The sequence below is a fragment of the Typopeltis vanoorti genome, chromosome 20 (assembly GCF_054136105.1).
Source record: "Typopeltis vanoorti isolate ZY-2024b chromosome 20, IOZ_Tvanoo_1.0, whole genome shotgun sequence".
NCBI lineage: Eukaryota > Metazoa > Arthropoda > Arachnida > Uropygi > Thelyphonidae > Typopeltis > Typopeltis vanoorti.
The window spans coordinates 62,425,467-62,442,541 of record NC_143568.1 but is presented as its reverse complement, the minus strand read 5'-3'; the positions used below and the strand labels follow the sequence as shown (position 1 = coordinate 62,442,541).

The window sequence follows — 17,075 nt, the reverse complement described above, 5'->3', positions numbered from 1 at the left end:
AGCCAAAGCAGTCAAACAGTATTGATTCAGGGATTTGCTGTCTCTTATGTGGTATGTCAGTTCTGATGAATGCACAAGTGCTACCCTTGTGGTAAAAATAACTGTGTAATGCGTAGTTCAGCCAGTTGAGATGGACAGTGGTTGTTAAAGTTGCCAGTTGGGGCTCTAATAGAAAGTACCATTTTAGATTACTGAAAGATTACTGTATGTTAATGACTCGGCCAGCCGAGTGGTTAGCGTATCTGCTCCCCAGTCAAATGGCTGCGTGTTTGAATCCCACCTCGGGCATGGATGTTTGCGATTGTCTGTGGAAATACCAGTAGCGGTGGTTGGTGATAGATGGCGTTGTGTCGTGTCGACTTTCTCTTAAAATTTCCTATTCTTAATTCTCAATTCCCAATATGGCCGTACCTCTGACAAGAATGAAGCTGAGGTCTTGTGAGACAAAGAAATGCAAATGGTGGATGCCAACTTCTTCGTCTCAGCTCTGGTTCTATCTACCTATTTAAACTCAAAGAAATTTATTTGTTTTTGTTATGCCACTTTGAGTCCATGGATATATTGAAATTAAAACCAGGGAGTTAGAAGCCAGTCAGCATTCACTCTTCTCAATAAATTTTTTTGTAACTTGCAATCGTGACCTGATCCTTAACTATTTCCTGTCTTTAAGAGGTTCGTTTAACTTTTATGAACAAGTGCAGTAGCTCTAGACATAAGGAAAACTAACTTCATTGTAATAACAGAACAATTTAATTTCACTGAAATAAAGCATACAAGTCATTTATATAAACTTAGTCAGTCTCTCAATCTGAATACACATACATATTATCTCATTCTTGTACACATATTTAAAAAAAACCTTTGAAAATTCATGTTTAAGAATACCAATACTAAATTATAAATCACAGAAATACATTACTTTAAAGCTTATATCACAGAATACCAAAGTTAAAGATTTGTTACTTATTTTTCTCTCTCTTAAACACGCTAGGAATCAAAACTTTCCTTAATAGTCCTATCCAATTTAACATTTCTTTCTCTTTTCCAAGATCTGAGTAACATTAATAGTTCCTTTACAAATACGTAATACGAAACAATGACATTATTTCTTGCAGTTATATTCGGCCACAGTTCTAGGATTGTCCTTTTCCACACACTTCAGATCCTCGCAATTAAATTCACAGATTAGAAAATATAAAGTTCGTCTTACCGATTTGCTGCACTAAATCTCTAGGCTACTTCAGATTTATTTCATCACAATAATACCTAGGCTTTCCTTCTGTAATTTCGAATGGACATCCACATTCTTGTTTTCCACCATTAAGTCTGCTGGGCTTTCTTTATCTCCGACTGGTAGTTTCCTTTGTCTTACAATTATACTTTCCACAACTAGGGGAACCACGTGGAAGCTTCCCTCCTACCAGTCAGATGATCCATCTCACATCTCACAGGTGAACAGCAACAGGAAAACGTCTCCGAGAAAAAAGGCCTTGAACATAGCGATGCATTCGCTTTTAAACTACCTCTCTTTCCCACTGTCGTCGGACGTGCATGCATCCTACTCTCATTGCATCTCTCCCAGCACATAGTGCCACTCGCAGCAACCTAACTAAACTCTCGTAACTTTCCATAAAATGAAGGGGGGAAAGCACAGTTCTTCACAACAGACTTACTGAAGTTGGCCGTACACATTTGGTATAGTATTTGATTTCTCTTTTCTAACAAAATGATTGGTTGTTCACATACAAAAATTTCCAACTAAGTAACTGTTATATACTTTGTACACTGAAATTTCACAATACTAAATTAAGATTATACAATACTATATTACAAAATTATACATAAACGTTCACTTCTGGTAGATTATTAATTTCTTATTCTAAACGATAATAACGTTATGTCTTCCGACATAACAGTTGGTGTAGTTGCGGTTAGTTGGTGGAGTTGTGAGTGGTGGAGACAGAGTTGTAGAGTAGATGCCTTGATGAGTCTTTGGACTCCCTGGAGGTGACAAATAATGATAATAGTAATAAAAGAGATGACTAAATGGTGGATGTGAAAACTTTTTTTTTTGATAAGAATTAATGTTGTTTGGTTGGATTTTTGGACAGGAGACCTAGTCTCCTCTCCATGACTCAACAGTTCCCCCTGGTGCCATGATATTTGGTTTCCCTCCAGCTAACAAACTGACAAAATATGTGGTTGCAGGCTTTGATACTAGCTGATCGGAAGCCTCCAGATTCATTACTAACTGGTTCGGTCCTGTGTGCTAACAAGCAGCTGGCCTTTGGAACCGTTTACTGCTGTACCTTCGAATGGGAGAAGGTCCAGGCACCCCTACAGTGAGATTGGTATGTCAGTGAGGACATCACCCCCACTCTTCTGGTTTCTATCCCCACCCCCACTCTTCCCACTGCATGTGGGAAGAGTGGGGGAGGGGATAGAAACCAGAACTCTAGCTCTAGTGACCAAACATGATAGCAGCCACTTCAGGTCTCGAATGAGTGAGGCAGTGGTATTTCGCTATCTGATGAAAGACATCTACCGCCTAGTGGTCTAGTTGGCATTTCCTCCAACTAAGTAAGATATACTTTTGTGGTGACAAGGCTCTCCAGAGCTCCGTTTCTAGAAACAGTCTATACCACAGGAAGGGGGGAATGATTAGACTGAGAGGATATATGTTGCACATCGACAGCCCTTTAGTAGATTTAATGTGATTATAAGTTGTTTGTAAACTATTTCGAGCTAGGTATAGAAAGAAGAAAATAAACTAGAGATATTATTGAAAGCTAATTGCACTGTGATTATTCTTCTCTTTACACTTAGCCATGTTAAACTGGCAGCCATTTACCTGTTCATATACTGCCAGTCTGTTTGTCATGGTGATGCAGAAATCCTGCAGGATTTCTGCATCACCTCCATTTACTATTTCTCTTCCTAGTCTAACATCATCAGCAAATAGCCAAATATTTCCTATCAAATAATTCCTATATCTTTAATAGGCAAATTCAACAACAGAGGACCAAGTACTGAGCCCTGTGGTACTCCACTGGTCATTGGCCTAGACCAGGGTTCGGCAACCTGTTCATTTGTTCAAAGAGCTGCATGTGGCTCTAGAGCCACATGCGGCTCTTTGAATGAATAATTGCGGCTCTTTTCGTTATTAAATGATCTATCTAAGCATAGAAGTAAAAAGAAATATTTTGTAGGTCAAATGACCCTTAACCATATGCCGATACTCAAAAAACGTCAATTTATATTCGGCACGATCAGCCAGGCAGAGCGCTACTTTGTAGCAAAAATTAATCGCTACAAATTAAATTAATTTTTAACAAATGGCGATCGCTACAATCAAGCAGTTGGCTCGGACACGTTTATGATGTCACACTAGGCTAGCACATGTAGCGCTATGGTAGCGCTTACCTGTCTGAACGTGCCCATTGTCTTTGTATATAGTGCAGGTGTGGTATGTAAATCTGCTCACTTTGTTAAAATAAGTAAAGGTTTTGTAGTGGACATTGCCATGCTTTTATTTACTGGTGATTGTGTTAGATAACGTGAATATTGTAACATTCAATTAAATATTAACAAAATTAAAATATTTTTATAGTATTTAAAATGTCAACAAAGAAGAGGAAGATAGAACAAGAAAATCAGGAGTTTAAAAATGAATGGACCGAAACCTATACATTTGTAGCAAATACAGCAAGATTTCCAATGTGTTTAATATGCCATGAAAAGCTTTCAAATAATAAAAAAATCAAATATACAAAGACATTTTTTAAATAAACACGATACATTTGACAAAGCATACCCATGGGGAGATGAAAGAAAAAAGGCAGTAGAAGAGTTGCAATGCAAAGTAAATCCAACTAAATGTTCATTTTCCAAATGGATAAAAGAATCAAGAAATACAGCTATTGCTAGTTTTGTGGCCATTTAAGAAGTTGTTAAACAAGGAAAACCTTTTATGGATGGCGAATACGTGAAAGAATGTTATTAGAATGTCCAAATATCTTTTCTGCAATTTTAAAAACAAAGCGGAAATAATTACAAAAATAAAAGACATGCCATTATCTGCTAAGATTGTAAGGGACAGAACTATATGAATGGCAGAAGATATAACTAATCAACAGGTTACAGATCTAAATTCAACACTGGGATTCTCCATTGCCTGTGATGAATCATGTGATGTGGATGACATTGTACTTATTTGTAGATACATAAACTCTCAAGGACCTCAGGAAGAATTACTCAATATACTGCCACTTACAGGACAAACTCGTGGAGAAGACATTGAATCTGCTGTTACCACTTGCTTGAAAAGTAGGGGTATTAATATTAACAAAATAATATCTATTTCGACCGATGGGATGCCGAGCATGAAAGGTACAAAAAAAGGTTTTGTTTCTTTATTTAAAAAACAAATTTTGCATGACGTGTTTTCCTTTCACTGCATAATCCATCTAGAGATACTTTGTGCACAAACTTTTCCAAAAGAGATAACAGTAGAGATGGATTTGGTTGTAGAAATTGTTAACAAAATAATGGCAATACCGCTACATCATCGGAAATTTTGTGAACTTCTTAAAGAAATCGATTGCGAATATTCAGATCTTCTTTTGCATAACAGAATAAGATGACTTTCCAGAGGTGCGGTGTTGATGCGATTTGCCACCCTTGGAGAGGTTAAATTGTTTCTAAGACAAAAGGACCTTGAATATGCACAGTTAGAAGATACTCATTGGTTACAAAAATTCTACTTTATGGTGGATATGACTTTCCATTTAAACGCACTAAATAAAAAACTACAGGGAAAGGCAGCAGTTTTGCTTTTAGAAGTGATTTCGTTTGAACAAAAATTATATTTGTTTGTGACAGACTTAGAGAAAGGCACATTATTACATTTTCCTACGTTGAAGAAATATCAACAAGAACAAGCTGATAATTCCATAAATTTAACCTTTTTCAAAGAAATTGTGGTAAATATGTGATCTGAATTTAATGGGAGATTTCAGGATTTTAGAAAGAACAAGGCAACTGTCATTTTTATTGCGACCACATGAAATTAATCCTGCCAAATTAAATTTTTCACCTTTTGCTGGAATTGATGAGGCAGCATTTCAACTTGAGTTAGAGGACCTGAAAAACCAAGGATTTGTGGAATTCAAAATTTAGAAATCTTGAGTTGACCTGGAGGAGTAGGAAAGAAAAAAATCTACTCTTGCAATACAACACAAATGGTCTGAAATAGAAGATCTTAAAAAGCAAGATCAGATTGTATTTGACACGTGGAATTGTTTACCGGACACTTACATTCAATTAAAAACATACGCATTTGGACTTCTATTGATTTTCAGATCAACACATTTGTGTGAGCAAATATTTTCTAATATGAATTTTATTAAAAGTAAGTTGAGAAACCAACTAAACAACGTGAATCTATCGTCATGTTTGGAAATGAAAATTACGGCGTATTTGCCACATATTGAGAAACTATCCGAAGAAGTTCAACAGCAAAAGTTGCACTAAGAAGATATTTTAAATTAAAAAAATTAAAGAAATAGTTATGTTATTGGATTTTATACATATCCTTTTGTAAGGAGAAGGAAATCTTTGTTTTATTATTTAATATTTTAAAATATCATATAATTTCATGTGATATTTTAAATTTTAAAAACACATGTAACCCCTGTGTTTTCAAAGTATGATAATGTGTTATTACAGTAAAAGAAAAAAGTGCGGCTTCCTAATTTTTTTTTAACAGATATAATTTTAAAAATGGCTCTTCAATCCAAAAAGGTTGCCAACTCCTGTCCTAGACTCAACTTCTCCATAAATCACTCTTTGATATCTATCAATCAGCCATCCTCTAATCCAAATCACTAGATTCTTATCCATCCCCATTTGATCCAATTTATGCAATGGGGTTCTATGTGGAATCTTGTCAAATGCTTTTGCAAAGTCTAGCAATATCACTGAGTAGCCATTTCCCTTATCCAACTCCATTGTCACTTGATTATAAAAAGTAAGCAAATTATTAAGGTAAGATCTCTCCTTCACAAAACCATGTTGGTTCCTTATAGAGTATAATATTCCTATCCATCCAGTCCTGAATTCTGTCTTTCGAAGTTCTCCAATACTTTCACCACTCCTGAGATGCTGATTAGCCTATAATTTGCTGCTTCTGTATTGGAGTCTCCTTTATTCAGTGAAATAAAGGAGACTCCAATCTCTCTTTCTGCTCCATTGGCACCTACCCAGCTCTGAGGTTTAAATTAAACTGCTTGTTCTTTGCACATTCTCGTAATACACAGATCAATATGCCATCTAATCCCATGGCTGTGTTTATATTGAGGTTCTGCAATATTTTAAGCACCTCCTTCAACCTCTATTCTCCTATCAGTCAGTGTTACATCTGACATTGCAATGTCATCACCTAGATGGTACACTCTCCTGCAAAATGCTCACTCAGTAATCTAACTATTTGGTTTGTTGGAATAAATTAAAGATACCAAGAACTTATATACTTGGTTTAATCCTTTATCCAAGTGTAAGCAAACAAAGTTTGCACCTGAACTGTACTTTTTTATTGCGTATCCCATAATGCAACTGTTTGGTTTGTTTCTGTTACCTCCCCTCCATAAGCACTTCTTAAAATCATCCTTCTGTAATCATTCCTATTTTATATGCACATTGCTAAAGAACTCCTTAAGGTTTCTTTTGGCCTCATAGCTAGCTTTCTCTCGTAATTAGCCCTCCTTACCATACCAGTCACCCTTCTTATTTACACCTTATACTTCTCATGGACATGCTAATCACCTTTTTCTTTATGTCCAACTTTTGTTAATGAAACTAGTTATTCATCCATCTAACTCCTACCTGATTTATCCTTCTGACTCTAGGCATACATTCAGATACTGCTTTCTTCAAATACCCTTTGACCATTTCCCATGCACCACTATATCTCCCCTCCAAATTGTTATGCTATTGCTCTTCTTAAAGCGTACTCCTCAGCTTGTCATAATCACCTGCTTTGTAATTCAACACATATCCCTTCTTAATAGAAAATTCTGCATGTCTGGCAATCTTTCAGGTCAAGACTACATATCATTTTCTCCAAGTGGAGGCAGCATAGCTAGACTGTTTAGTGTTAAGTTCTCTCATGCAATGATCAGATCCAGCACTCTAAAATCTCTTGTTGCTTCAGGTAATTATCTCTTAGCAGCTGTATGAATTCCATTTCCTACCCTGACTGTGACCATTCCTTCTCCCAGTATCAGCCATGACCATATCATCCTCAGCCAACGTGTCTCACAATGCCTATAACTTTTGGCCAAGTTGTGCTAACCAATGCCAAAAGTTAATTAGTTTGACTGCTTTCTTTTTTACTGTGTTTTTAGGGAGGAGCACATCTTAATGGCACATCTTGCCTCCCCAGATGTGCAAGCAGTATTCAATTGGATTGGCAGATTTGTGATTTGTACATTTGAGGTTAATGGTTGTTTGAGAGTAAAGTTAATGCCTTGAACAAAAGAGGAATCCTGATTTTTTTGGATTCCGTGAAGGTAGTTGTTGTAATGTGTCTTGAGAGTCAAGAGAATCTGGATGTCAAAGGTAAGGCTAGGATAATATGGTCTTTTTTGGGGGGGAAATAAAGCAGAACTGTGTTTTACAAATATGGAGATCAGAATTTAAGCTTGCAGAGGTTGTTGCTCTGTAGTTGTGGTGGTTTGCTTTGTGCAAAGTTTGTCAAAGGAGGAGGAGAAATATAGTGTTCTATTGTTCGCATAACTTTGCATTGGATTGGTAGTCAGCTGGAGCAGCTCATTGATGTATAGAAGAAACTTATTACATGCAATGTGTATCTACTGAAAAAACTTGGTGACCCAGTTGCAAAAGTCACAGAACAGATTGAATGATGGAAGCTTACTTAATAGGCCCTTGTGCCAGATCTGGCTGAAAGCCTTTAAGATATCTAGTGCAACCACTTGGGATTCACTAAACTTCCATGGTGCTTACCTAGAAGTGTGTGTGACATAGATCAGCAGATCCCCTGTTGAATAGTGTTGGCAGAATCCATGCTGGCAGTCGTTTATTAGTTGAGTACTTTCAAGATAGCATAAAAGTTGGCTGTTGATGGTTCTCTCCATTAATTTAGAGAGGACTGAGCTGCGAGAGATTGGGCAATAGTTTGATGGTAAGGATCTGTCACCTTTCTTGGGAATAGGTTGGACATGGGCTAACTTCCAGGGCATAAGATAGATAGATGCTGGTGGAGAGTATAAAGAGGCAACATAAAATAGGAGTCAACTCTGGAGCAAAAATCTTCAGCACAATTGGAGGAATTCTGTCAGAGCCAGGGAACAATTTCTGATATATAATTTGGATAAGATTTTTCTAATCACTTTCTGATGAAAGTTCAGAGGAGGCAACGAGTGCTGGGTGTTTGGAATGGTTGGGGGACATTTACCAAAATTATCTAACCAAGCATTTGAGGAAAAATATGATGCCAAGAGATTAATAATAATAATCATATGATGATACACGGCCGTGAACCCCCCCTTTACAGGGAAGTACGGGACCATCTCAGTCCCCCCAGATTTTATCTGGGCTCCAGAACCGGCATAGCTGACGAATCGGACCTATGGCTGGGTCAATATTCCTGGCTGTAATCCGTGTGTGTACTGGACCGGTTTGCCTGCTTGTGGGATGAAAAACCCCAGATAAACTGGAAAAAACCCTGCTGTCCATGCCCAAGACCGGCTAACTTGACTATGGCTGAGGAAGATCCTTAAGCTCCTCGCGTCGTCGACGGGAATCAAACCTAGGATACTTCTTCCACAGGCATATGGTTGCGAAGCACATAGCCACTAGCAAGAGATTTATTAGCTTTCTTAGCGGATGATAATGCAATTTTATCCCCCCAGATTTTATCCGGGCTCCAGAACTGGCATAGCTGACGAATCGGACCTGGCTGGGTCAGTATTCCTGGCTGTAATCCGTGTGTGTTCACTGGACCGGTTTGCCTGCTTGTGGGATGAAAAAACCCTAGATAAACTGGAAAAAACCCTGCTGTCCATGCCCAAGACCAGCTAACTTGACTATGGCTGAGGAAGATCCTTAAGCTCCTCGCATCGTCGACGGGAATCAAACCTAGGACACTCCTTCCACAGGCATATGGTTGCGAAGCACATAGCCACTAGCAAGAGATTTATTAGCTTTTTTAGCAGATGATGATGCAATAGACCCATCTGGGTGCAGGAGCAGTTGGGGGAGGAGTGTTGAACAAAAGTTGTTGCCAACTGCTTGGGTTAGAGACCAAAATGCATGGCTTCCTTTTGGGCATGATACAAGTTTTACTGCTTTTTGGTTCTTTGCAGATTGGTTTTGATGCAGTGATAATTTTCTTGCAACTGTTTTGTGCTTTGGTGTAAATGATGAGAGAAGGTGGAGTTTCTGTTGATAGCCATTTGCAGTATTCTTGGTTCTTGATTTGTACAGCCTTGGTGCATCTTTTGGCATGGAATGGGGAATATTCTTTCCATTCCCAAGAGGATTACTTGAGTGATTGCATTCAGTGCATATGCTTGGGTTAGGAGATCGAAAGCAATAGTCCAACCATGGTAATGTGGCATAGAAATCTCGGAGGTCATCCCATTTGGCATTCTTATAATGGCAAGCTTTCAATACTAGTGGTATTACACCAGGTGATGAAACTCATCTAACACAGAGGCTTGATTTTTGTTCCCATCTGAGTAGTGTGAATTTCACATCTCAGCCAACCAGGAATTGGTGTCATGTCCTGTTAGTTGGGGCATATATTCCAAGCTACTAACAGACTCACTAGTGTGTAGGCTGAGGAATCAGTTGCTTAGGCTGATCAGATTTCAGTGAAGTTCAGCATGCTCTACGTTATGGTGGCCAGAACATCATTTCCAACAGGATTTTAGAATTTTATGGATTAGCCCTAAACACTACAGTTGTACAGTTTTAACTATTTCAATTCACCACTTTTTTATTTATTTATTTTTAAAAAAATTTTTTTTTTTTACCCAAAGAGGTTTATTTAGTCTTGAAAGAGTTGTTATAATAAAATCGTGGTTGGTTATTATCATAGTAAAAGGGCATAGAACTTATCATTTTATGGTTTGACTTGAATTTGTGATTTAATATGTTAATACACCTCCCCCCCCTCCCTTCTGCCTGTTCTGTGGCATTCCATGTTTATGATCACCTTACTGATCTTGAAAAATATTTCAGTATTATCCATAAAAATCATGCATGAATATTTGGAAACCCAAACTTCCATTAAATATGGTGATATAAATCACTTGGCACATAGTCATGGTCTTTCATTTGGATGCCATTGTACCATTACCAAATTGATGTGTACATTATTAGTTACTTTGTCTCCCCGAATGTGTTCTGGTATTTTGATTGCTCAACACTTTCACACAGCATGAAAATTGAGTGTGTTGAGCAGTGTGGATTTTACTAAGATGGTTCATTGTTGGGAGTGTAATATATGTGTGTGTGGGCAAATGTGGTAGATGTGTTTGTTGAGAGATTACCTGGCCTGGTTGGCCAGACAGCATATCCACTCTCCAGCCAAAAGGCTGTGGGTTTGAATCCTGCCGTGGGCATGGATGTTTGTGAATGCCTGTTAAAATACTAGTGGTGTTGGACAGTAGATGGCATTGGTGTAGATGATGCATTTGGTGAATGAGGGTGAGTGATGGAGACAGAGAGTTGTAGAGTGAGTGCCCTCCCTCGATGAGTCTTGGACTCCCTGGATGTCAAATAATAATAATGATAATAATAATAAACAAGAGAAGTGAGAAAGTGAGGGTCTACAGAAAGTATATATTAATGGACTACGTTGATTTGAATGAAAATCTTAAATGAGAAGCGAAGAATACCAGATGAAATGCAGTGATGGGTGTAAGACTGAGAATGATAGCCAGAAGAGTAAGTATGAGAATATGAGTGTGGAGAATGTGATAATGAATACAGAAATGATTGAGTAGGATGAAAGACAACAGTGTGGTAGGAAGAATAGTTTGTGTGTTAGTGTGACAATGATGAGTTGTGGCATAGAACAAAGATCTTAGTGGAAATGTGTGTAGAAAAAAAAAGAGTGCAGTTTGTGAATGTGTAGAATGAGTTTGAGGAAAAAATTGAAATGTATAAGAGTAATTGACTGCATCTATGGTTTTGGAGTGAGCCACCAGGAAGTGCAATCAGTGACGCAAACAAGGCATCAGTGGAAGTCCAAGATGATGTAAATGAGCAGGAGAATGGAGATGAGAATCTGAGAATAGAAATGCAAATTGAACAGGGAAATGGAATTGGGCTAGGGAGGCACAGCGTAAGGAGAGTGGATTCAAAATGCAGCAATGAATGCATGTATGTCAAAACTCATACAGGCAATCTCAGTACCTTATAAAGATTACAATGCTACAGTAATCTTTAAAACAGAAACATCTGAATCATTTCCAGTGACAACAGGAGTCCTGCAAGGTGATGTACTATCACCTTATTTGTTTTTAATATGCTTGGACTACATCTTCCGGACCTTCAACACAGAAGATCTTGGTTTTAACATTAAAACATCCACCCATACCATGCAAATAACTGATCTGAGCTTTGCTGACGATGTTGTACTTATTGATACAGAACCAACAAATGCACAAAAACATCTCAGTCTACTAGAGGCACAGGCTAAACTTATTGGTCTGCAGATCAAAAGTCCAAAGTATTCTCAATAGGTTGTGACAACTTTATACTTCATATCAACAATAAACCCTTAGAAAGAGTAAAGGACTTTCAATACCTTGGATCGTACATCAGCAATACAGAAAGTGATATCAGAAAATGTAAACAGCTGGCTCTAGTCTTCCATAACAAACTCCCCACCCCCATCTGGAAATCATCATTAGTATCATTAAACTCAAAATTAAGACTATATCATGCAACCAGTAGATCCATCTTCTTGTATGGTTCTCAAACCTGGACAATAAGCACCAAAAAAACTACAGATCTAATTAACTCCTTTGGAACATCTACTTGTCTCAGACTGATCCTTGGATACACCTGGATGGACCACGTAACTAACTCTGCTGTGCTAAATCTGGCTAAGCGAGAACCACTTGTCAGTATAGTAAAAAACTACAACTCAGATGGCTTGGGCACCTGAAGACTCACCCTTTTTGGAATCCTTCATCCTGTACAAACCAGAAGATGGCAAATGCATTAGAGGAAGACCATGCATGCAAACAATTTTGCCAATACATATGTGAAACCATCAGTAGGCTAGATTGCAAAACTCCATCTGACATCTACCGGTTAGCTCAAGCTAGACAGATTGGAAGACCATAATTTGCAATATTTAATTTTTAATATGAATCTTTTTTCCCTTTTCACATTGTATCATTTTGTGAATAAACTATGTATGTATGTAACATACTTGGATAAGAATGATATCTTGAAAGGAATAGAAATGGAAGGACATGATGTTTATCATGATGATGGGAAGGGCAAGACAGGAGGGAGAGTGCTGCTGATAATAGCAGGGAAATTATGTCCACACATGGTTGATAGAAGGAGATATTTGGTTGGGTGTTGCTACAATACAGGGAATGTGGAGGGTGGAGACAAAGAAAGGTATGAGCAACTCGGTTTAGTGAGCAAGCGAAGTGCATTATGGGTCATTTCAATTATAGCAAGAGACCAAAATGCATGGGTACCTTTTGGATATGATGTAAGTTTTACTGCATCGTGCCCAAATATATTAAGTGGCATGAAGAGATAGCATCAGGGAATAAGGAGACTGAATTTGAGTTCTTAAGGGACAACATTCTTAGGCAATATGTAACAGAAGGTACACAGGGTTAAGAATCTTAGATCTGGTTATATCATCAGAGGATGTGATTGTGAAAAGTGTCTAATCTTCCTCAGACTGGTGAGAGTGACCATGAACTGGTTACCTAGGTTGTAGCCAGTCATATGAGAACCTCTGTGAAAAGGGATATATTTGGAACTACAAGGCTGGTGATTATGAAAAGCTTAAGAGACTAGTAGCTAGAGCATAAAAAGAAGAATTAGTTGCAAAGGAGACAGATGCAGCTTGGGTATTGATTAAGAGCTATTTAACAACAGCAGTGTCTGAGTGTATTCCAAAGATGAAAAGACTAAATTTGGTTGGAGTAAAATGGATGAAGAAAATAAGCATGAAATCTGGAAGAAGACACTGTGGAGTCAACACAAGATGAATGTTGGTATTTTGCATTTCATTGTACTCATTTGCATGAAGGGTATAAAGAGCAGGCCAGCCAGGATGGTAACTCAGTAACTACAGCAAAAGTGCATCATTAACAGAAATTAGCCACTTGAGCAAAGAAAAATTTTATAGTGAGTTCTTTCCATATGTAGCAAGTAAAAGAAAAAAAAATTAACTATGAATGAATGATGCTAGTCATTCATTCCCCTGCTCAACTTATCCTCTGCATTGGTTACCAACGAATGCAGAGGATAATTGAGCTAGAGGTTTTAAGGCACTGTTCGATGATTTTTTGCATGAGAGAGTATTACCCCCCCCCCCATGCAATGAGTACTTTGACTCCATGGTCAAATGTTAATAATAACATAGCAACTGGATTATTCTGAATTTCAATATATATATATATATATATATATACAAGACAGTGTTCAAACCAGTTTTAACTTATGGATCTGAGAGTTGGGTCAGAAGTAAAACACTTGACCAAAGACTAGAGACCACAGATATGAGAGTCCTGGGAAAGATTATAGGCATGAACAGATGGCATCAATGGCAGTATCATATTAAAAACGAGGATATTAGGAAAGAACTTGACATTGTTAGCATTCAGAAATGCGTTAGCAGAACTAATCTCAGGTGGTGTGGTCACTTAAACAGAATGGGCAAGGAAAGATTAGCAAAACAAGTGTTCTCTGCCAGGTTGGCAGCAAAACGACCCAGAGGAAGACCAAAATATAGGTGGATTGATACGGTACAGAGTGCTTTAGACAATAGAAATATAAGATCTGATAATGTTGGAGTGTTGACAAGTAACAGACTGATTTGGAGGAAAATTGTAGATAGGAAATTAATAATGATGTAATTTTTTTCATGTAGTACTATCATATCCTGTACACCCCTTGAGGGTACATGGCAGGAATTTGATGATGATGATATATATATATATAGCTAAAAAAGACTGTTATGGCCTGAGTATTAATCTTTTGGCCTTCCAAGTGTTGCTGTGGGCACTGTGTGAAACATATGCAACAAAACAAAATATTCTTCCAAGAGACATTAAGAAGAATGAATATTCATGATCCCTTTCCCATGATTAGTGACATACCCAACTGTCTTTAATCTGATATCAGTTTTGGAAAAGTTTTGTTAATTTCATATAAACATGAATTTTATATTAGTATAAAAATATTTTTTAAAAAAACTAAATAATACTTCAGCAATTTTTTAATTATTAGTTTTTCAAAAATAATTAGTATTCTTTCTAAAAATTTAATTTTGCTGTAACTTTTGCAGGAACCTTCTAAAAGTGTGATAAATGCTGGGTCCACAGTCACTTCTGTCCATTGCCCTGCCTTAACTTCTTCAAAGCTTCAACACTGCCATAATGACTTTACCTCATCAGTCCTTGATGAAAATTCTGTGAATTCATGTATTCTTCAGAAAGGTCAGACATCATCTCTCTTTATAGCTAAGGAAGCGACATCTGTTCATACTAGTAGTGATAGTTATGCTGATTTCAAATTACATGGAATTCGGGGATACAATTCATTATTATGGCTTGAAGATGAAAATTATGAAGATCATTTACTACCAAAAAGAAGCAGAACATTTTCTTTTAAAAAAAGCAGTAGTTCAGAGATTGATAATAATTGTCTGATGAGTTCCTTAGAAGATCAAGATACCCTTTCACTCTGCGATTCATTATCTTATGACAGTAATTCTCCAGAGATTAGCTCTCCGCTTGCATCGCAACACTCTCACAGTTTGCAAAGAATAGAAAATGTGGAAATGCAAGAATATATTTCCAGTAAATTTACTTGCCAAGGGAATCAAGCTGACAAAGAGCATAATACAGAGGAGGAAGAAAGTGATATTTCATTAATGTTTTCAAAATCAGAATTAAAAGCAATAAAGGAAATATTCCATGGCAGAAGTTATAATGAACTTGTGAAGCGATTAAAACGCGAAATTTCAGTAGCTAGTGATATTTCAGATATAAGTTTATGTTTTGAATCTTCTGATGAAGATATTGGTGTTGCTACTACTGCAAAACTAGATGATCTTCAAATGGAAATTCATGAAGTAAAAAAATTTGTTTTGGAATTAGATGAAGAATTAGTTGGTATGGTTACTTATAAACAACCTTCACAATGCATATGGAAATTAACTTCAGTATCTGATCCAGAATTAGACAACAGTTCTGTAAATGAAAGCAATAGTAGCATTTCTGAAGTAGTCAGTCATCACAAGAGAAAACTGTGGTGCAAAGGTTTGTTAAGTGGTGAACCTTCTCAAATTTCATTTGGTGCAGAATCATATCATGATGCTGATAAACTGTCTTCACAAGAATATGGTGCTTCTCATTGTTCAGGGTTAATTCATCAGCAATTGCCTTCAGATTACCAAAGTAAAATACAAGAAAATGAGACAAAGGATATTAATGCTTGCATTATTGACCATTTGGAAGTTCCTGAGCCTGACTACAAAAATGAACTCGTTGAGAAAAGTATGGATGATTTAAGTGAGCGGAATAAGTCCTTAGCACATAGTGACAGTAATGATAGTAGCAGTTCAGATGGTGATAGTAACAATGATCTGAATTGTTCCAGTTATCCAGTTTCTTTCTTGAAGGCACAAGACATTAAGTCAGGATTTTCTGATTCTATGGTTGATGGAAAAATGAGGCGAAAAAGTAGTTCTTCAGTACAAGATAGGAATCAATTTAATATCCCTAAATCCCAGTCTGTAAATTCTACTTATACACTTGCTCAACAAATTCGCTTTGCCATTACACAAAAGCAGTTGGCACCATCATCAAAGATGAAACGAAGTATCACGGAACCTTGTTTTAGTGCCTTTGTTCATGAAAAAGTGTTATATACTTCAGATTATTTGCAGATCTGTTCTACTCAGAATTTGCCCAGCAATAATGCTATGGAATTATCTATGATAAAATCACCAAGTTCTGAAGAAAGTGGGTTTCAAGACATCATAAATAGATTACAGTTTGGTGATGCCAGTGAAGTCACAAGTCCATCTGACAAATCTAGTACTGAAGACTATATAAATAATACAGATATTCCTGTAAATATTCATTTACCACTTGAATCTGAACATTGTCTTCTTGATCCAAACTGTAATGCTGTAAAGGAAGATAATGGAAATCAGGAGGTCATAAATGTTCATAACTTATATAGTGATAATCTTGCTGATAGTGGCTTTGTGGAAATTATTGGTGAACCCCAACATATCTCATGTTGGCAAAATGGAAAATGTAATCATCAGTATTCAAAGGTATGATTTGTATGGTGTGTACAAAGCATGCAGTATTATTTATTTGTCACTTCTGTATTGCATGCTTTATTTCTAAGCTTGTCATCACAGACCACACCTCATGGCTGTTTTTTGTAATATGCACTTTTTTTTAATTGAAATTGCATGTTTAATTCAGAGGTTATTATAGAAATTTTTAATGTTACATTTGCCATCCTCAAGTCAGTATTGGTGCTCAAAAAGCATTCAAACATGGCATGTCATGTATTTAAATTCAAGTGTTGGCTTGCATTTATATCTAATCTTAACAGTAAGGAAATCACTGGCAACTGGCATCAGGAGTACATTAATGTAATGTATTTCTGCATCTCCACAGTATATTTTGTGTTTGAAGATGCTATTGTGACAACAGAAAAAACTTTTCACTATTAATTACATTCCATGTTTGTTAACTATCCACCTGGCCATGTCAACTGTCTTAAATTTGTAATCATTTCATTTTAATGGTATTACCTGCATT

The 17,075-nt window shown here is 36.9% G+C and overlaps 1 protein-coding gene across 1 annotated transcript in view; it reads left to right on the top strand.

Annotated features, from left to right (window-relative positions):
• LOC150095490 (uncharacterized) overlaps positions 1-17,075 on the top strand; it is a 157,246-nt gene that overhangs the window by 96,955 nt on the left and 43,216 nt on the right. The window contains exon 3 of the mRNA XM_090410692.1: positions 14,576-16,576. Coding sequence (XP_090266818.1) covers positions 14,576-16,576 — 2,001 coding nt within the window. The remainder of the gene's footprint in view (positions 1-14,575; positions 16,577-17,075) is intronic.